This window comes from Schistocerca nitens, chromosome 3, assembly GCF_023898315.1.
Source record: "Schistocerca nitens isolate TAMUIC-IGC-003100 chromosome 3, iqSchNite1.1, whole genome shotgun sequence".
NCBI lineage: Eukaryota > Metazoa > Arthropoda > Insecta > Orthoptera > Acrididae > Schistocerca > Schistocerca nitens.
This window is the reverse complement of record NC_064616.1, coordinates 600,011,096-600,032,161: the sequence shown is the minus strand read 5'-3', so window position 1 is coordinate 600,032,161 and position 21,066 is coordinate 600,011,096. Positions and strand designations below refer to the sequence as shown.

General features: G+C 45.5%; 1 protein-coding gene across 1 annotated transcript; it reads right to left on the bottom strand.

Annotated features, from left to right (window-relative positions):
- Positions 1–348: 348 nt before the first annotated feature.
- On the bottom strand, positions 349–12,371 carry LOC126249353 (buccalin-like). The gene is made up of 2 exons (XM_049951006.1): positions 11,411–12,371; positions 349–479 (listed from the first exon to the last, which is right to left on the bottom strand). The coding sequence occupies exons 1-2, from the start codon at positions 12,369–12,371 to the stop codon at positions 349–351; spliced, it is 1,092 nt and encodes a 363-aa protein (XP_049806963.1).
- Positions 12,372–21,066: the final 8,695 nt, after the last annotated feature.

The following is a 21,066-nucleotide window of genomic DNA, read 5'->3' as shown; positions in this document are numbered from 1 at the left end:
AACTCAAAACCACGTTAGTCCGATGACAACCAAAGCTCAAATGAACCCAGTACCACACTTTAAATGGAGCATGTCCACATCCATCACCAGAGGGCACAATAAAACAACACATCTAGAAACACAACCGACTCAAAATCTCTGCAGCATAGTGATGTTGCACACAACACTAAGGCTCCCATAAGCACTGCTGCAGTGCTGGGGAGCAGAACATTTGAAACTTCAGAAAGTAGTTTACCTTTCTACTTATCCTTCTGAGACTTCCATTTTTGTGAAGATTTCCCCATTTTATCTTCAGGGTGTGAAGAGGACCATACTTTTCGTCAGCCCGCAGACTGTGGCTTGTGGTCCTTATCTTATGAGGGGGACACCTTCACAGGTGTCCTCATCCCTGATGCCAGAGGATGACTGGGCATCTCTGGCTGCACCGATGAAGTGGAAACCACAGGTGTTAGAGGTATAGGGGATGGAGGAGGCAGGCCCTGGAATACGACCAGAGCCTGGAGGTTTTGTACAAGACATTGTCGTTGCATGAGGTGTGGACTGTAATGGGACAGTCGCAAAACTGGAGACCATATTAGTCAGATTACTTCTTTCAAACTTTTCTTGCATCTTGGTAAGACAGGAGGTGAAGTGTTTTATACTCTTGAATTTTCTTCTCCCTCTTGAACACTGAGCATTGCAGTGAAAGAGTTGGGTGCGGTTCTGGTCAGTTGGTACATGAGGGAGTTGTTCACAAGGGCTGCCCTCGTGGGACACTTGTCCACCTTCCCTACAGATAAACTCATTAGACCAGCAGGACGACATGTCTGAATCTTTGGCTCCTAAAACATCTCATCAGAGGAGGAAAGTAATGCCTGACATCACACTTATAAACCATGACCTTAACCCTCTCAGGCAAACTGTTGATGTTGAAAGCTAGTGTAAAAGCTGAATGGACTGAATTGTAAAAGTGAAAGTTAGTTTCAACTGAGGTGACATGAAGTTAACATTCACAGATCTAAAAAGTGGAATTTGCACTTAAACAGCTATAATAAGAAGTTACAGTGGAAACCATATAAAGGGGGTGGAACAGTTGGATGAAAAGAGTTATAAAGAAGAGTTTTGTGGTGATGTTGTAAATGAATCATGCAGTGAATTGATAGCAAAAAGGTAGAGGAAGCTAAGAAGCTGAACTCGAAGGAGAAAGAGAGAATAATGAAACTTGTGGGAATTTTGTGACCTCTTTGATGGAAAATCAGGAACAGTAAGAAATAATCAGTGCAAGCCAAAGTTGAGACACAATCGACTCTTTATCAAGCCCTATGGTGTACGTACTTGCAAAAGGACGGTGTCTGAATGGAAACTACAGAAAATGCATAAGTGGAAAATAATGGAGAAAAGTAGTAGTCTGAACAATAACCTATTGGTGGTAGTCTAAAAAAACGGGATGAGGAATAGGGCTTACTTTAGACCCCTGAAATTTAATAAATATTTAGAGGGAAACAATCTCCCAGAAACTATCGTTGAATTACTAAATAAATTTCAAAAATTTAATATCCGATTAACTTTGATTTTACTGATGGATTTCATCAAATTGTATTGGATCCAGAATTAAGTAAACAGTGTTCTTGTATGATGAGACATTTTCAGTGCCATAAAGTACCATTTGGGCTAAATGCTTCTGCAGCAGAATTTATTTGTGCATTAGAGCTTGTGTTAGGAAGTGAATTATTGGCAAAATTCACTCTTTATGTAGAAGATACTTTGATAACTGGGAAAACATGGCAAGAATCTGCAGTTGTCAAGTAGGAGAGATGAGAAAAAGCTGGAGGACATTAAAACTAGAACAGTGTAAATTTGCTGTGAGAACTAAATTTTCTTGGTTACAGCATAACTGAATAGGGAATATTGCTGGGAAGTGATAAAATTGTAGGCATAGCAAAATTACCAAAACCAAGAATGAAGAAAGGCTTCAGATAATTTTTCAGGTTAGCTAAGTTTCATACAAAATATGTAGAACTAAAGGCTTTGAATGCACCACATTTAACCAACCTTTCATGGAAAAATACAAAATAGGAGTGAAGGGAGGAATGCCAGGTAGATAAAGGAAAAACTTTGAAAAAGTGAAATACTACACAGACCTGATTATTAGTTACAATTGATGAGAAAATAGTGATTCTGAATCAGTTCACGTATTCAAAGAGAGTGGTTAAAGAAAAAATAGAACATACTTAAATTGTCTTTGAAAATAGAACATTTCAGCAACATGAAAAGAACTCCATAAATACTGAGATAGAATTATTTACTTGGACACAAAATCATTGTTAATTCTGTTCACAGAGCTCTCCTATATCCAAGAGTGTAAATTATACTTCAGTTAAACTGCACAAGTTATATTATAGAGTAAAACACATAGAACCAAAAGTTATTGCAGATGCTTTATTTCGGTCGCCTGTTGGGTGGGGTAGGGGGGGGGGGTTGAAGATGAAAATGGCATTGGGATGAAAAAAAGAAGTTTCAAAATTATGTACATGAAAGATCTAAAAGATGAAAGATTAGAACTTGTAACAATTTATGAGGAATCAGAATCATGATGAAACTGGAAACCAGTGAAAAGCTATTTAGGAAAGAAGGGATAGAAGAAAGTTCAACATTATTACCACGTGTATAAAGGAATTTTGTTTCAAAGATTTAGTCCAGATAGTGACAGCTGGGAAGTTTGTTGGCCAGAGAAACGTAATGATACTCTTAAAAAAGACACACATGAAAGTTTTGGGTATTGTGGATCATTAAAATGTTTTCAAAACATCCAGGAAAATGTTTATTTCTATAACATTACTAAGAAAGTTAGTGTTTAGATACATTTGATAGGTGCCAAAGTATATGTCAGCAAACATGTAAAGGCTACTTAGTGTCACCCAAAAAGGGACATGGACATGGTTGGAATTTACTTGTTCAGACAACTACCCAAAGCAAAGGGGTTTGGATGGGGGGCTGCAGCTCTATATTTCTTATCTAAGTTTATTAACTTGTATACCACAAAGAAAGCAATAAGTAAGAAAATCATATTAAAGGTCACTCAAGACATACTTTCAAAGTGTAGATGTTCTTAAGGCAATTTTTTTCTGGTAATGGAGAGTGTAATTTCAAACACATGAAAAAATTTTGTGGATGAGGAAAAATGTACAACGTAGCAGGATCAGTATATTCTCCATCATGTAAATCAACTGGGAGATGTGTGAGAGAGGAGTCAGTCGTATAGTAAAGATAATTTGAATTGGAGAGGTTACATTAGTTGCTTTGAAGGTGTACTAAACAGATACAGCATTCAGCCACTGACTTTTTACCATACCAAATACTTTATGGAGATACTAGAAACCCTCATCCAAATGCTCATTCTTAGACATTCAAATCTGAAACTACTATTAGTACGAGGTGGTATAAAGCAGTACCAGAGTAGGTTTGGAGAGGATGAGAAAAGTTACACAGAAATTCCTCATACTAAAGTCTATATCATTTGATAATATTTACACTCGCGGAGTGATTGAAATGAATATACTGGTAATTAGTCAGTTGATAATGCAAAAACAATGATACAGAAAGTAATACAGATGTTATGGGTAACTGTCAATTTTCTGGGTATGTTGTAGAGACCAATTCTGCTCTAATCTAACAAAAACTATGTGGAATACCCATGTCATCAAATTTGGTCAATGAAAACATAACTATCCATTGTGTAATACACAAAGTCACATTTAAATAGTCCATCTTTTGTTGACAATACAGTGTCAAGATGCACTGAATAGCTTTCTTACTGTTGATTGAATGATCTTTCCACGTTGTATAATTGCATTTACTAACAATCACTGATTTTCAATCACTGGGTAGAAAAAGAACAGTAGGTGATTTTAAAGTTCTGTATAATTTCATTATCCTTATGCACTCGTGTGTTTATTCACTTGTAACATTATACACTAAAGATTTTTTTAACTGTCACATCAGATCTATTGTGGTTTGTTTCTGACACATGGTTCACATGTCTTTACAGCCTAAAATGTTTTCTTTATCTGCTAATATTGGTATTTACCAAGATGAATACACAAGTGAGCTATTACACTACAATTTTACACACTTTGTAAATCTAAAACATTTTTTTGTATACACCTAGGGTGAAGATTACACAATTTCCAATGTAAAATGTAATGTGCACCCCAGTTTTAAAAAATAAAATCATAAACAAAGTTTGTTGGTGCATCACTGGTAGGCTAAATTTATTTTAAATAGCAATGGATGTCTACAAAACCTATAAAAACAACTACTTATAAGTGACCCATTGTTAAGTGACAGTCATTATTAAAAACACCTTACTTTATTACCTACATGACATGCAAACATACCATTAAATAAAGGCATTACTCATCATCTAATTTCATCATTACTGGCATCCTCAGAAAGATTCATTTCCTCTTCCACCATCAGCTTCAGTGTCATTGCAGAACAAATTTTAAGAGCTGTCCTGAGTATTTGAAATACAGTATTTCTTGAATGATTTTACAGTTGTTGGTGCTATGATGCTTTTCCAGGCAGCAAAAACACAGTGTACACTTATGTGGGGTACAGCATGTGTTTCCTGTCAGTTCACTCACGGTTTGGTTTGCAAAATCATTTTTGTACTGTTCCTGAATGTAATCTTTGACAGGTTTATTTATGCCAATGTCCAGGGGTTGTAACACAGAAGTAATTCCTTCACCTATAATAAAGGCCCTGGCTGGCTGTAGATCTATTTTTTTGTCATCAGTGATATGACCACAAAGTGCATCAAGACAAAGCCCACCAGGACTGATGATGATGATGATACTCTGTGGGGCACTCAACTATGAGGTTATAAGTGCCCATACAAATTCCCAATCTTTTCACTGTCAAGTCTCGCCACTTTCCTGAATGATAATGAAATGGTGAGGACACACACACACACACACACACACACACACACACACACACACACACACAATCCCAGGCGTGGAAAAGCCTCGACCAAGCTGGGATCCAAACCCAGGACCCAGGGATCCAGAGGGAGCAATGGTACCCAATAGACCACGAGTGTTGACACCAGGACAAAGTTCCCATGCATTACAGAGCCAGTCAAGTATTGAAAATTGTCATCACTCCCTTGATTTCAAACAGTGACATTGTCAGGGAACATCTTTTTATTTTTAGAGGTAATACGGCTTGTTCTTGGATGAAGATTAATAAAGGGGGAAGTTTGTGCCTATCTGCTATGATTGCCAGCATTACAGTTATGCACTGTTTTTAGCTCTCTGATGTTTTGATGGTAACTTCCTCTGTCCCCTTATCAATTGTGTCATTACATAGCAGCCCACCCATTTCACAAAGTGATCAACCCATCCATGGCCAGCTTTGAACTCTTGCCTCAGTAAATTAAGAACTGCATCTACCTCTTTTGCTTTGTTTCTTATGGTGTCACTAGTCAAAGGTTGCCATTCTTCCTTCTTCCGTGGGCAAATTCCAAAACTTTACTTCAATGTCAGGATGTCTTCCTTTGTGAGGGCCAGTGAATTGATTTCTAGTAGCAGTAATTGCAAATGATGCCACCCTCTGCTTCTTCCATAAGCAAACATTACTCTCAGCTAAACCTAACTCTCATCCCTCCCTGCTGTTACCTTATTTTTCAGCACAAAGAATTACTTTATACTTTAAAGTAGCACCATACGATGTTATCTGCTTGCCTTCCGTATTGTGACTACCTAATAAAAGCACACTGTGCAATAATATGCCAACAATAATGTAACATAGCTGAGAATTACAATATTGAAGTAAAAGTACCTAAATTTCTGTGATGTTGGTGGCTGGTGGATTCTAGTTTGTGTTTGAATGTAATGCAACCATTGAATCTTATGCACATCCTAATTTTGAATACTCTTTACATTAAATAAAAAACTGTGCATTAGATTTGCTGAACATCTCAGAAATTTAGGTACTTTTACGTCAGTATTGTAATTCTCAGCTCTGTTACATTATTGTTGGCATATTACTGCACAGTGTGCTTTTATTAGGTAGTCACAATATGGAAGGCAAGCAGATAACATCGTATGGTGCTACTTTAAAGTATAAAGTAATTCTTTGTGCTGAAAAATAAGGTAACAGCAGGGAGGGATGAGAGTTAGGTTTAGCTGAGAGTAATGTTTGCTTATGGAAGAAGCAGAGGGTGGCATCATTTGCAATTACTGCTACTAGAAATCAATTCACTGGCCCTCACAAAGGAAGACATCCTGACATTGAAGTAAAGTTTTGGAATTTGCCCACGGAAGAAGGAAGAATGGCAACCTTTGACTAGTGACACCATAAGAAACAAAGCAAAAGAGGTAGATGCAGTTCTTAATTTACTGAGGCAAGAGTTCAAAGCTGGCCATGGATGGGTTGATCACTTTGTGAAATGGGTGGGCTGCTATGTAATGACACAATTGATAAGGGGACAGAGGAAGTTACCATCAAAACATCAGAGAGCTAAAAACAGTGCATAACTGTAATGCTGGCAATCATAGCAGATAGGCACAAACTTCCCCCTTTATTAATCTTCATCCAAGAACAAGCCGTATTACCTCTAAAAATAAAAAGATGTTCCCTGACAATGTCACTGTTTGAAATCAAGGGAGTGATGACAATTTTCAATACTTGACTGGCTCTGTAATGCATGGGAACTTTGTCCTGGTGTCAACACTCGTGGTCTACTGGGTACCATTGCTCCCTCTGGATCCCTGGGTCCTGGGTTTGGATCCCAGCTTGGTCGAGGCTTTTCCACGCCTGGGATTGTGTGTGTGTGTGTGTGTGTGTGTGTGTGTGTGTGTGTGTGTGTGTGTGTGTCCTCACCATTTCATTATCATTCAGGAAAGTGGCGAGACTTGACAGTGAAAAGATTGGGAATTTGTATGGGCACTTATAACCTCATAGTTGAGTGCCCCACAGAGTATCATCATCATCATCAGTCCTGGTGGGCTTTGTCTTGATGCACTTTGTGGTCATATCACTGATGACAAAAAAATAGATCTACAGCCAGCCAGGGCCTTTATTATAGGTGAAGGAATTACTTCTGTGTTACAACCCCTGGACATTGGCATAAATAAACCTGTCAAAGATTACATTCAGGAACAGTACAAAAATGATTTTGCAAACCAAACCGTGAGTGAACTGACAGGAAACACATGCTGTACCCCACATAAGTGTACACTGTGTTTTTGCTGCCTGGAAAAGCACCATAGCACCAACAACTGTAAAATCATTCAAGAAATGCTGTATTTCAAATACTCAGGACAGCTCTTAAAATTTGTTCTGCAATGACACTGAAGCTGATGGTGGAAGAGGAAATGAATCTTTCTGAGGATGCCAGTAATGATGAAATTAGATGATGAGTAATGCCTTTATTTAATGGTATGTTTGCATGTCATGTAGGTAATAAAGTAAGGTGTTTTTAATAATGACTGTCACTTAACAATGGGTCACTTATAAGTAGTTGTTTTTATAGGTTTTGTAGACATCCATTGCTATTTAAAATAAATTTATCCTACCAGTGATGCACCAAAAATCTCTGTTTATGATTTTAATTTTTAAAACTGGGTTACAAATTAGTTTAGTTTGGCAACCCAGGTAAAAGACGTTTTAGTTTGACAACATGTAAAATTGGAGTGTAATAGCTCACGCAGTGCGAGTGAATCATGAAATTCTTTTAGATAACCTTATGTATTGTGGTATGAGTGGGACAGTGTGTAAATATTTTACATTTAACTGGAAGTCTGCAGAAAGTTGGAATTAACAATATAATCTTACTAAAATCAGCAGAGGCCTCTAACAGAGGAGGTATCAAGAATTGTGTCCCACAGTGATGTCTTATATACCCTAGTGTACTTTACTCAATATATGAATTTTTAGATATGAAGTAGTAACTGTAAAGTAAAAAAGAAAATTGCTGTGCAAGGAAAACTTACGCTAAATTGATATGTTCCACATCATTGCAAAATGTCATTATGTGTGGAACAGTTATTAATGTAATGTCATCCCCAATGCTATTCTCATTTTCAACCACACCCACACCAAACAGGTACCTTAGATAAAGTATCTGCAATAACATTCTCTTTCACTTCTGTATATTTTACTGTATAATCAAACTGTTGCAAATAAACTGCATGCATTGTTATTCCACTGCAGTATAATTTACTCTGGGGTATATAATAAAACATTCTGATCAGAAGAAACAGAATAGACAATGTAACACACCAACTGGACAGAATTTGGCACGATTCCTTTCGGACACCCAACAACTGTCAGTGCCAAGCTAAAAACTGGTTGCCTTCGGGTTGTTAAGTGCTCTCTTGAATAAATAATCCAATTTTTTCTGGAACTGTCACTTGTTTGTCTGTAGATGTACTTCACATCTATTTCCTTCCTATTTTGATAATTCCTTTGTGGTGTAATTTTTTAACTTATTTTTCAACTTAATGTGCATTTCTAGTTGCAGTATATAAAAATTGTAATGTCAACAATGAAGTAATTGTTTGAAAGTGTAGATAAGGGCGTGAGTTGGAGTGTTCATGGTTCACTGTTGAATCTGATAGTCTTGGAGGAGTGCCTGTGTTGCTCTGAGTAATAGTCCTTCACCTAGCACATTGAATGGATATACATAAAAATTATGTTCTTGTGAAGAATTGCAGGACATTCAATACGAAGTTAAGTACCAAAGTTACAGCCCCCATCTAAACTGTCTATTTTGTGTCAAATCTAAGTTGCAACATGTGTTATTTTCACTGTGAAGAACTAAAATACATTTAGGCTGAGGAAGTTAAATCTGAAATTGGATCAAATAAAGAACCCATCTGAAGCTCCTCGAGAAATATCAGTGATGTCTCAGGAGAATACTGAAAATGAAATCGCTAGATCTGTGTACCATTATCAGTATCCTGGAGGAAACAATACTATGGACAAGAATGCCATCATCGTCGACCACCAAATTTGATTGTCTAGTCAAAACAAATAATGTATTCCCAACCGAACAATGGGCAGCAAAACAAAGTAAAATTGAAATGGTACCAATCGCACAAATTGCCAAACTGACACTGGCAATTGGTAAACCACTGCCCTGATCATCAGATGTGACCTTGCACTGTTTACAATGGCTCCCATTGGTTTGAACAACAATGAAGCTGATCAAGATCTGACATTTGGAAAATAGATAGTTCACATCAACCTGTGGTTGGTATGGGCAGAACATGTCCTCACTGTAGTAGAAAATATGGTTGCAGGATTTGGGTCCCCAACCACTCATAAGACGGTTCTTCTCATGGAAGACAAGTACTCCTTAGTGTAGATGCAGTGGAAGTGGGGAAAGAGGATATTTCACCACCAGATTCTGGCTGCTATATATTGATAGAATACTAACAACATAACATGCTGATGGTCACTTTTCCCATATCACTGTATGTTCAGCCATATCAGTTGAGTCAATATTCATCTGTAACAATTTTATGTTCGCGTAAACACTTTGTGGGGATGTATCATATATGTACAGTGTGACCGGGTTGTTCTCTCTATAAGCTGAAGTTTATGGCATTTGTTTTATCTTCAATGTTGCTTCATTACTGTGTTAATAGCTTTAAGGATTTCACATGCATTCTCTATCAATATTTCTGCCTTGTCCACCAGTTTTGTGTCTGTGTACTTGTGGCCAAAGTTCCATTGTGAAGCACTTTGTACCATGTGATTATTGTAAAGAGATGTGCACAGTTTACTTTGGGCACTGGAAGACATTTCCTGAAAGTATCAGTTGACTTTCAATCCAGAACAAAAATTTATTTCCGTAACTATTGCAATTTGCATCCATTTGTACTTGCTTACCATTAAGCCTTAGCCCCTGTTCCTCTCACTCAACCCCCCCCCCCCCTCCCTCCACACACACACACACACACACACACACACACACACACACACACACACACACACACACACACACACTACCAAATTAAATATTCCTTGACACCTCAAGATCTGTTCTCTCAATCTATGCCTTATGGTGGGACAGTACTCTGCTCACAGGCTTGCACTCAGTCTGCTCATGGAGCACATTGGCTTTGAAGCCCTAATCTACATCTTTGCTCAGAAAACCCCCACAAAACACAGGGTTGAGCATATTTCACATTGCACATATTAGGTTTACTTTCCAATCCATTCATGTACGAAGTGTGAAAGAGTGACAGCTGAAATGCATCTTTGTGTGCTATAATTAGACTTACGTTCTCTTCACCGTTGTTGCAAGAGTGATGTATAGGGTATTGTAGTATATTCTAAGACACCTCATGTAATATTTCGGAAAACTTTGTAATAAGTAGGCTTTTGCAGTGTAGCTATCGGTCATAGGGCATCTGCCAGTTCAGGATTTTCAGTTTCCAAGACACACTCCCATGGCTCAAATAAACCTTTCCATCATTACCTTTTCCCCTCTTTGTATATGTTCCAATATCCTCAGTTAGTCCTGTTTGTTAGTTTCCACACTTGGACAATATTCTATTTCAGGATGTCATACAAATGTAAGTAAGTCTCTCTTGTAAGTAAGTAGTCTCCCTTGTAGTCACTGCATTTTGAATGTACACTGAGGTGACAAGTCACAGGATATGTCCTAATATCGTGTCAGACCTCCTTTTGCATGGAGTAGTGCAGCAACTCAATGTCACATGGACTCAGCAAGTCACTGGAAGTCTTCTGCTGAAATATTGAGCCATGCTGCCTCTGTAGCCATCAATAATTGTGAAAGTGTCACTGGTGCAGGATTTTGTGCATGCACTGATGTCTCTATTATTTCCTGAAAATGTTTGGTGGGATTCATGTCAGGCAATTTGGGTGGCCAAATCATTTGCTCGAATAGTCCAGATTGTTCTAACCAATCATGAAAAATTGTGGCCTAGTGAGATATTTGGGAACATGGTCCATGAATGACTGCAAGTGGTTTCAGAGTAGCCAGACACGACTATTTCTAGTCAGTGATGGGTTCAGTTGGACCAGAAGACCCAGTCCATTCCATAGCAAACACAGCCCAGACAATTACGGAGTTCCCTCTGCGGGTCTGGGGGTCAGAAGAAGCCCGAGGTATCCCTGCCTGTCATGCCCCCTGCGGGTCCGGGGGTTAGAATAGGCCCGAGGTATTCCTGCCTGTCGTAAGAGGCAACTAAAAGGAGTCCATCCCCCTCAAGGGGGTAGTTAGCGCCTGCGTCCGGAGACGGACAGTTCCACGACCTACATTTGTGGTCTTTTTGGTTTTTCACTTCTCGTTTCTTCCTTCCTTTGTTTGGTTCCTTTCTTTGTTCTTCTCCATCTCACTGTCTTCCTTACTCTTTCCCATGCCTTCTTTCCCATGCCTTCTTTCCCATGCCTTCTTTCCCATGCCTTCTTTCCCATGCCTTCTTTCCCATGCCTTCTTTCCCATGCCTTCTTTCCCATGCCTTCTTTCCCATGCCTTCTTTCCCATGCCTTCTTTCCCATGCCTTCTTTCCCATGCCTTCTTTCCCATGCCTTCTTTCCCATGCCTTCTTTCCCATGCCTTCTTTCCCATGCCTTCTTTCCCATGCCTTCTTTCCCATGCCTTCTTTCCCATGCCTTCTTTCCCATGCCTTCTTTCCCATGCCTTCTTTCCCATGCCTTCTTTCCCATGCCTTCTTTCCCATGCCTTCTTTCCCATGCCTTCTTTCCCATGCCTTCTTTCCCATGCCTTCTTTCCCATGCCTTCTTTCCCATGCCTTCTTTCCCATGCCTTCTTTCCCATGCCTTCTTTCCCATGCCTTCTTTCCCATGCCTTCTTTCCCATGCCTTCTTTCCCATGCCTTCTTTCCCATGCCTTCTTTCCCATGCCTTCTTTCCCATGCCTTCTTTCCCATGCCTTCTTTCCCATGCCTTCTTTCCCATGCCTTCTTTCCCATGCCTTCTTTCCCATGCCTTCTTTCCCATGCCTTCTTTCCCATGCCTTCTTTCCCATGCCTTCTTTCCCATGCCTTCTTTCCCATGCCTTCTTTCCCATGCCTTCTTTCCCATGCCTTCTTTCCCATGCCTTCTTTCCCATGCCTTCTTTCCCATGCCTTCTTTCCCATGCCTTCTTTCCCATGCCTTCTTTCCCATGCCTTCTTTCCCATGCCTTCTTTCCCATGCCTTCTTTCCCATGCCTTCTTTCCCATGCCTTCTTTCCCCATGCCTTCTTTCCCCATGCCTTCTTTCCCCATGCCTTCTTTCCCCATGCCTTCTTTCCCCATGCCTTCTTTCCCCATGCCTTCTTTCCCCATGCCTTCTTTCCCCATGCCTTCTTTCCCCATGCCTTCTTTCCCCATGCCTTCTTTCCCCATGCCTTCTTTCCCTTGCCTTCTTTCCCTTGCCTTCTTTCCCTTGCCTTCTTTCCCTTGCCTTCTCTGGTCTCCACCTCGGCGTTTGAGACAGTCTGTCCTCTCTCTCTTCATTTTCCTCTTCTTCCTTCCTCCCTGTGCGCGCCTGAAGGCCGACCCACGCGTTCGCACGCGTAGCCGGTGACGGGGTAACGCGTAATTCCCCGCCCTGGGTAGACAAGTAAGGCACGCACGTACTCCCTGGTAAAGGCCAGGCCCGGGGAGGGGTGATTGCCTGAGCTGATACCTTCTGACCATGCCGATTGGTCCCTCCGTCTGTTTCTCGGGAGGTGTGACCTGATGTGTAAACATTCACCTAAGGTGGGAGTGCCCTCTGAGAGGGTCCCCATAAGGAAGGAGCGCGCCATCGGAGACACTGGCAATCGTGGGGGATTCCTCCGCAATGGATTCTTCTTCTTCTCTCTCTCGACTTCTGCCCACAAACGGAAACATGACCAGCCACCAGTGACAAAAGTACTACCGCCTGCCCCACAGTTCCTCGTCGTTTCTCGATCTGAGGACGGAAAGCATTTCTCCTCTGTCAACCCTTTCGTTATCCAGAAGGACGTAGATGCCATAGCCGGATCTGTCAAGTCGTGTACCAGGTTGCGTAATGGTACCTTGTTACTAGAAACTGAGAGCGCATTTCAGGCACAGAAACTGCTTCGAGCCACACTCCTGTACACGTTCCCTGTCCGGGTGGAGGCTCACCAAACTTTGAATTCGTCTCGTGGTGTGGTCTATACTAGATCCCTCGACGGATTGACTGACGAGGAGATTCAGTCTTTCCTCGCTGAGCAGGGCGTGACGGCTGTCCATAGGGTCATGAAAAAGGTCAACAATGACCTTGTACCGACCCGGACACTTTTCTTGACCTTCGATAGTGTTCAGATGCCATCGCGCATCAAAGCGGGCTACGAGGTTATTTCTGTTCGCCCCTATGTCCCGACACCTATGCGCTGCTACCAGTGTCAGCATTTTAATCACACTCGCCAATCTTGTTCCAATGCGGCTAAATGTGTCACTTGTGGCAGGGATGCCCATGAGGGTGACTGTCCACCTCCGTCTCCTCGTTGTGTGAACTGTCAGGGTGACCATGCAGCGTCCTCCCGCGACTGTCCCATCTATAAGGAAGAACGCTGTATCCAAGAAATTCGGGTCAAAGAGAAAGTGTCCACCTCGGCTGCTCGCAAGCTGTTTGCTAGTAGGAAGCCCACACTGCTCCCAGCAGGGAAATACAGTACTGTCCTCGCCTCTCCTCGGACTACCAGGGAGGTGGCAACCCAGACATGCGATCTGACCTTCAGCACCACGGTCGTCCGTTCGGCCAGTGCTAAGATCGCGTGGTCGACGTCCCCTCCTCCTCCCATCACCCCACAGACACAAGCCCCTTCAATAGCTTCTGCTAAGACGAAGACCCAGAAGTCAGATGCATGGGCCTTCAAGAAGGAACCGTCCCGTGCAGACTTCCTACGTACCTCGACCTCCCAGCCATCGACCAGTACTTCCACCAAACGACCTTCCATGAAGGCTCATAGGAAGCACAGTTCTCCTTCTCCGCCACGGCGCATTTCTTCTCCTGCGCCACCCAGCGGTTGCCGCCCCAGACCGTCATCCGTTTCGCCTGGCCGCACCGCTGGTAGCCGAACTTCTGGCCGTTCACCGGCGGAGGAAGCTGCCCCTCCCGGCCATCTTACCAAGATGGCCGATGAACCTATAGAACCAATGGACGATGACTGTCCGCCTACTGATAGTGGCGGCAGTGCTCGCTCGAAGCCAGGCCCTCAGCGGCCTTCGAGGTGACCCCCTTCTTTCATCTTCCTTTTCTTCTTACGATGGCACTTATTCACTGGAATATTCGCAGCATTCGCTCCAACCGAGAGGACTTGAAGTTCCTGCTCCGCTTGGACCGTCCGCTCGTCGTAGCCCTCCAGGAAACGAAGCTACGCCCATGCGATCAAATTGCCTTGGCACACTACACCTCTGTGCGTTTTGACCTACCCCCTGTGGTAGGTATTCCGGCCCATGGAGGGGTTAGGTTACTGGTCCGGGATGATATTTACTACGATCCCATCACATTGCACACCGGCCTGCAGGCAGTTGCCATCCGAATTACTCTCCCCACTTTTACATTTTCCATTTGTACCGTTTACACTCCCTCGTCATCTTCTGTTACCAGGGCAGACATGATGCAGCTTATTGCTCAGCTACCTGCACCATTTTTGTTAACTGGAGACTTCAATGCCCACCATCCCCTTTGGGGCTCTCCAGCATCCTGCCCGAGGGGCTCCCTGTTAGCCGACCTTTTCAACCAGCTCAATCTTGTCTGCATCAATACTGGCGCCCCTACTTTTCTTTCGGACACATGTCACACCGATTCCCATTTAGACCTCTCTATATGTACTACCCAACTTGCACGCCGGTTTGAGTGGTATGCACTTTCTGATACATATTCGAGCGACCACTTCCCGTGTGTTATCCATCTCCTGCAGCATACCCCCTCTCCGTGCTCATCTAGTTGGAGCATCTCCAGAGCAGACTGGGGGCTCTTCTCTTCCAGGGCGACCTTTCAGGATCAAACCTTCACAAGCTGCGATCGTCAGGTCGCACACCTCACGGAAGTCATTCTCACTGCTGCTGAATATTCCATCCCTCACCCTACTTCTTCTCCACATCGCGTACCGGTCCCCTGGTGGACCGCAGCATGTAGAGACGCTTTACGTGCTCGTCGACATGCTTTACGCACCTTTAAACGCCACCCTACAGTGGCGAATTGTATCACTTATAAACGGTTACGTGCACAGTGTCGTCGTATTATTAAAGAAAGCAAGAAAGCCAGCTGGGATGCTTTCACAAGCACCTTCAACAGTTTTACTCCTCCTTCTGTTGTCTGGGGTAGCCTGCGCCGGCTATCTGGCACTAAGGTCCACTCTCCAATTTCTGGCTTGATGGTCGCGAATGACGTCCTTGTGGCCCCTGAGGATGTCTCCAATGCCTTCGGCCACTTTTTCGCAGAGGTTTCGAGCTCCGCTCATTACCACCCTGCCTTCCTCCCCCGCAAACAGGCAGAGGAGGCTAGGCCACCTAACTTCCGCTCCTCGAATCGTGAAAGTTATAATGCCCCATTCACCATGCGGAAACTCGAAAACGCACTTGCCCGGTCAGTCCTCCGCTCCAGGGCCTGATTCTATTCATATTCAGATGCTGAAGAACCTTCCTCCTGCGGGTAGAGGTTTTCTTCTTCGTACTTATAATCGCATCTGGATTGAGGGACATGTTCCCGCATGCTGGCGCGAGTCTATTGTTGTCCCGATTCCTAAACCGGGGAAGGACAAACACTTGCCCTCCAGTTATCGACCCATCTCGCTTACCAGCTGTGTCTGTAAAGTGATGGAGCGAATGGTTAACTCACGTTTGGTTTGGCTGCTTGAGTCTCGACACCTACTTACCAATGTACAATGTGGATTTCGTAGGTGCCGCTCTGCTGTTGACCATCTGGTTACCTTGTCGACATTCATTATGAATAACTTCTTGCGGAAGCGCCCGACTGCGGCTGTGTTCTTTGATCTGGAGAAGGCTTACGACACCTGTTGGAGGGCGGGCATTTTCCGCACCATGCATACATGGGGCCTTCGCGGTCGCCTCCCTCTTTTTATTCGTTCCTTTTTAATGGATCGACAGTTCAGGGTACGTGTGGGTTCTGTCCTGTCAGACACCTTTCGCCAGGAGAATGGGGTGCCACAGGGCTCAGTTTTGAGTGTTGCTCTTCTCGCCATAGCGATCAATCCAATAATGGATTGCCTCCCAGCTGATGTATCAGGCTCCCTTTTCGTGGACGATTTTACCATCTATTGCAGCACGCAGCTTACACGTGTCCTGGAGCGCTGTCTTCAGCATTCTCTTGACCGTCTTTACTCCTGGAGTGTCGCCAATGGCTTCCGTTTTTCTGCCGAGAAGACGGTCTGTATTAACTTCTGGCGCTACAAAGAGTTTCTCCCACCGTCCTTACGACTCGGTCCCGTTGCTCTCCCATTCGTGGAGACAACAAAATTTTTAGGTCTTACATTTGACAGGAAACTTAGCTGGTCTCCACATGTGTCATATTTGGCTGCCCGTTGTACCCGTTCTTTAAATGTCCTCCGTGTTCTCAGTGGTATGTCGTGGGGAGCGGATCGAACCGTCCTACTTCGTCTATATCGGTCGATCGTCCGCTCCAAGCTCGACTATGGGAGCTTCGTATACTCCTCTGCATGGCCATCCATCTTACGCCGCCTCAACTCCATACAACATCGGGGTTTACGACTTGCGATCGGAGCGTTTTATACTAGTCCCGTAGAGAGTCTTCATGTTGACGCTGGCGAATTGCCACTCACCTACCGGCGCGATATACTGCTTTGTCGGTATGCCTGTCGGCTACTGTCAATGCCCGACCATCCTTCTTATCGTTCCTTTTTTGACGACTCTCTTGACCTTCAATACGGGTTGTATGTTTCTGCCTTGCTACCCCCTGGAGTTCGCTTTCGTCGCCTCCTTCAACACCTTCATTTTTCACTCCCTGCAACCTTTCGAGTGGGCGAGAGCCGCACGCCACCTTGGCTCCAGGCTCAGGTCCGCGTTCACCTCGACCTCAGCTCGCTCCCAAAAGAGGTCACCCCCGGGTCGGTCTACCACTCCCGTTTTTTGGAACTTCGTTCGAAGTTCAACAACATGACTTTCATTTATACAGATGGCTCTAAGACCAATGACGGGGTCGGGTGTTCCTTTATTGTCGGGGCACAAAGTTTCCAATACCGGCTCCATGGCCATTGTTCGGTCTTCACAGCTGAGCTCTTTGCCCTCTACCAGGCTGTTTTGTACATCTGCCGCCACCGACATTCTGCTTATGTCATCTGCTCAGATTCCCTGAGCGCCATCCAGAGCCTCAGTGATCCGTACCCGGTTCACCCTTTCGTACACCGGATCCAACGCTCTCTTCAGCAGCTGGTGGACGTCGGTACGCCGGTTAGCTTTATGTGGGTTCCTGGCCATGTCGGTATCCCTGGGAACGAAGCTGCAGATGCCGCGGCCAAGGCTGCGGTCCTCCAGCCTCGGACAGCTTCTTGTTGTGTCCCTTCGTCCGATTTTAGCAGGGTCATTTGTCGGCGCGTTGTGTCGCTGTGGCATGCCGATTGGGCTGCACTTACCGACAACAAGCTTCGGGCCTTAAAACCTCTTCCCGTGGCTTGGACGTCCTCCTCACGCCCTTCTCGGCGGGAGGAGGTCGTTTTAGCAAGGTTAAGAATTGGACACTGCCGGTTCAGCCATCGCCATCTGCTGACGGCTGCGCCGGCGCCGTTCTGCCCATGTGGGCACTTGCTGACAGTTCGTCACATTTTAATGTCCTGTCCCGATCTTAAAACACTGCGCCTCGATCTTAACCTGCCTACTACTTCAGATGCCATTTTAGCGGATGACCCACGAGCAGCTGCTCGTGTTCTTTGTTTTATCAATTTGACAAACCTCGCTAAGGACATTTGATGATGTTTTTTAATCCTATGCCTGTCAGTCTGTCTTTTATTGTGTTTTCCCTTTTAGTTGTTGTTGTCAACTTGTGCCTCGCGGTGCATTCTTAGAGTAGTCAGGGCGCTAATGACCATTGAAGTTGTGCGCCCGAAAACCACAAAAAAAAAAAAAAAAAAAAAAAAAAAAAAACTCCATACAACATCGGGGTTTACGACTTGCGATCGGAGCGTTTTATACTAGTCCCGTAGAGAGTCTTCATGTTGACGCTGGCGAATTGCCACTCACCTACCGGCGCGATATACTGCTTTGTCAGTATGCCTGTCGGCTACTGTCAATGCCCGACCACCCGTCTTGTCGTTCCTTTTTTGACGACTCTCTCGACCGTCAATACGCGTTGTATGTCTCTGCCCTGCTACCCCCAGGAGTTCGCTTTCGTCGCCTCCTTCAACACCTTAATTTTTCACTCCCTGCAACCTTTCGAGTGGGCGAGAGCCACACGCCACCTTGGCTCCAGGCTCAGGTTCGCGTTCATCTTGGCCTCAGCTCGCTCCCAAAGGAGGTTACCCCCGGTTCTGTCTACCACTCCCGCTTTGTCGAACTTCTTTCGAAGTTCATTATTCTGACCTTCATTTATACAGATGGCTCAAAGACCAATGACGGGGTCGGGTGTTCCTTTATTGTCGGGGCACAAAGTTTCAAATACCGGCTCCATGGCCATTGTTCGGTCTTCACAGCTGAGCTCTTTGCCCTCTACCAGGCTGTTCTTTACATCTGCCGCCACAGACATTCTGCATATGTCATCTGCTCCGATTCCCTGAGCGCCATCCAGAGCCTCCCCCCCTGCGGGTCCAGGGTAAGAATAGGCCCGAGGTATTCCTGCCTGTCGTAAGAGGCGACTAAAAGGAGTTTCAACCGTTTCGGCCTTCCATGTGGTGGTCCCCCTTGGGGTTTGACCTCCATTTTTCAAAATTCTACAGAAGTACGAGCCTTTTGGGGAAGGACACCTTACGTGGTGTACCACTGGTCCTAAGTGCACTAAGACCTTCGCACTAAGCATTGTACCGGCATTGTAACCATACCCATTATTCCTCAAATTGGGCCTATACGCCTGATGGGTTGTACAAGTTACGCCCATAGTGCGTCCCCATCTGCACCTACGATCATGATGGGCTTTCCATGGCACCAGAAATCCAGCACGGTAGCCAGCCCGTTGTGGTGGGGTCGTCACGTACCCTCCTGGTTGTAGCCCCCTGACAACACAGGGATCGTACTGCCGATACCTGAGCTGCACCCTCCCCACATCGGCCAAGGAGTAGATGCCCGTCTCCTTGGGGCATCAGGACTCCCAGCAACGGTCATCCTGCCAGGTGGCCCTTGCTGAGGCTGGGTGGCGCCTGTGGGGAGAGCCCCTGGTCGGAGTGGGTGGTATCGGGGCGGACGTTTCGCAGATGAAACGTCAACACGTTTCAGGTCGCTCTGCGGCCGTCTTTCAAAAGAAAAGGTACCGTTTCTAGTTCTGGTTCTCCTGCCATTTCCCCCTTGGCCACTCCCTGGGAGGAGGGACAGGCCCGCCGGCTTGGGGCGAAGTACTTCCCCCGCTATTTGGTCTGTTCTCGAACCGATGGGGGGGGACGTTCGCCACCTCCAAGCCCATGTTCTTTGTTCAGCACATTGAGGACATCTTCGGGGAAATCAAGGCTCTCAGCAAGATGCGTTCAGGGTCCGTTCTTATCAAGACCACCTCCGCCACACAGTCGGCGGCGCTCCAGGCGTGCGACCGCCTAGGGGACATCCCAGTGTCCATTGTCCTGCATCTGGCACTAAATAGGACGCAGGGGGTTATTTTTCATCGTGACCTCCTGCTACAATCTGATGAGGAGCTCAGGGCCAACCTGGAGCGCCGAGGCGTGCATTTCGTCCGGCGAGTCCAGCGCGGCCCCAAAGACCGTCGCATCGACACCAGGGCCTTTATCCTTGCCTTCGAGGGGGACGTTCTGCCGGAGAAGGTAAAGGTGATGTGCTACCGGTGCGACGTGCGACCTTACGTCCCGCCTCCTATGCGCTGTTTTTGGTGTTTGCGCTTTGGGCACATGTCGTCACGGTGTGAGGCTGAGCCCCTTTGTGGCGATTGTGGACGTCCTCTTCGTGAGGAACATACATGCACCCCACCACCTCGGTGCATTAATTGTCCTGGCATCCACTCGCCTAGATCCTCAGACTGCCCCGCATATCAGAAGGAGAAGAAGATACAAGAACTCAAAACTTTGGATCCGCTCTCTTATTCTGAGGCCAGGAAGAAGTATGACCACCTCCATCCCGTGCCGTTGACCACTTCGTTTGCCTCAGTTGTGTCCACTCCTTCCGCGGTATCCTCATCCCTATCCTGTCCCCCCTCCCCCTCCTCCGCTCATCAGGGGGCTCTGCCTCTGCCTCCCAAATCCCTCCCTTCCAAATCCTCCTCCCCCGTGGCCCCTGCCCCCTCTGCCCCAGGGGCCACCCTTCCTCCTCTTCTCCCCGCCACCTGAGAAGCGATCCTCTTCTCAGGCATCCATCGGGGAAACGTTCCGGACCCTCGCTTCCGAGGTCCGGCATTCCAAAACGGACCCCGCGCGTGAGGACCTTCTTCGGGTCCAGCCCACCATCCCTGTGCCTCCTCGGCCTTCTAAGAAGGCCTCCAAGAAGAAGTCTCTATCCCCCCTCTCAACCCCGGCGCATTTCGTCTGACGCTCCATCCGTGAGTCACTGCTCCCGGCCGTCCTCAGTTTCGCCGGGACGCTCTGCTGCCAGGCGCTCAGCTGGCCTGTCGTCGGCAAATGATGCTGCCCCTCCTACACAACCAGGGACAGCGGCCGCAGCTGGCGACGACTCGATGGAACCGGATCCGCCTCCCGCCGTTTGTAGCGTTGTTCCCTCGCAACCTGGCCCTCCGCGGCCGTCGAGGTGACCAGCTCTTACCCCGTCTCGTTCCCCCACCTTTTTGACTAGCGATGGCCTTGTTACATTGGAACATACGAGGTATTCGATCTAATCTGGAGGAATTACAACTGCTCCTCCGCCTGCACTGTCCGCTCGTCCTTGGTCTCCAGGAAACCAAGTTGCGCCCGACTGACCGTATTGCCTTTACCCACTATACCTCGGAGCGGTATGACCTCACCCC

Excerpts from the sequence above, each read along its gene's own strand:
- LOC126249353 (XM_049951006.1), bottom strand. The coding sequence starts at position 12,371 with ATGGGGAAAGAAGGCATGGGGAAAGAAGGCATGGGGAAAGAAGGCATG. Across the intron at positions 480-11,410 it reads AAGAAGGCATGGGAAAGAAG|GGCCTGCCTCCTCCATCCCC; the intron begins GCATGGGAAAGA and ends GTCGTATTCCAG.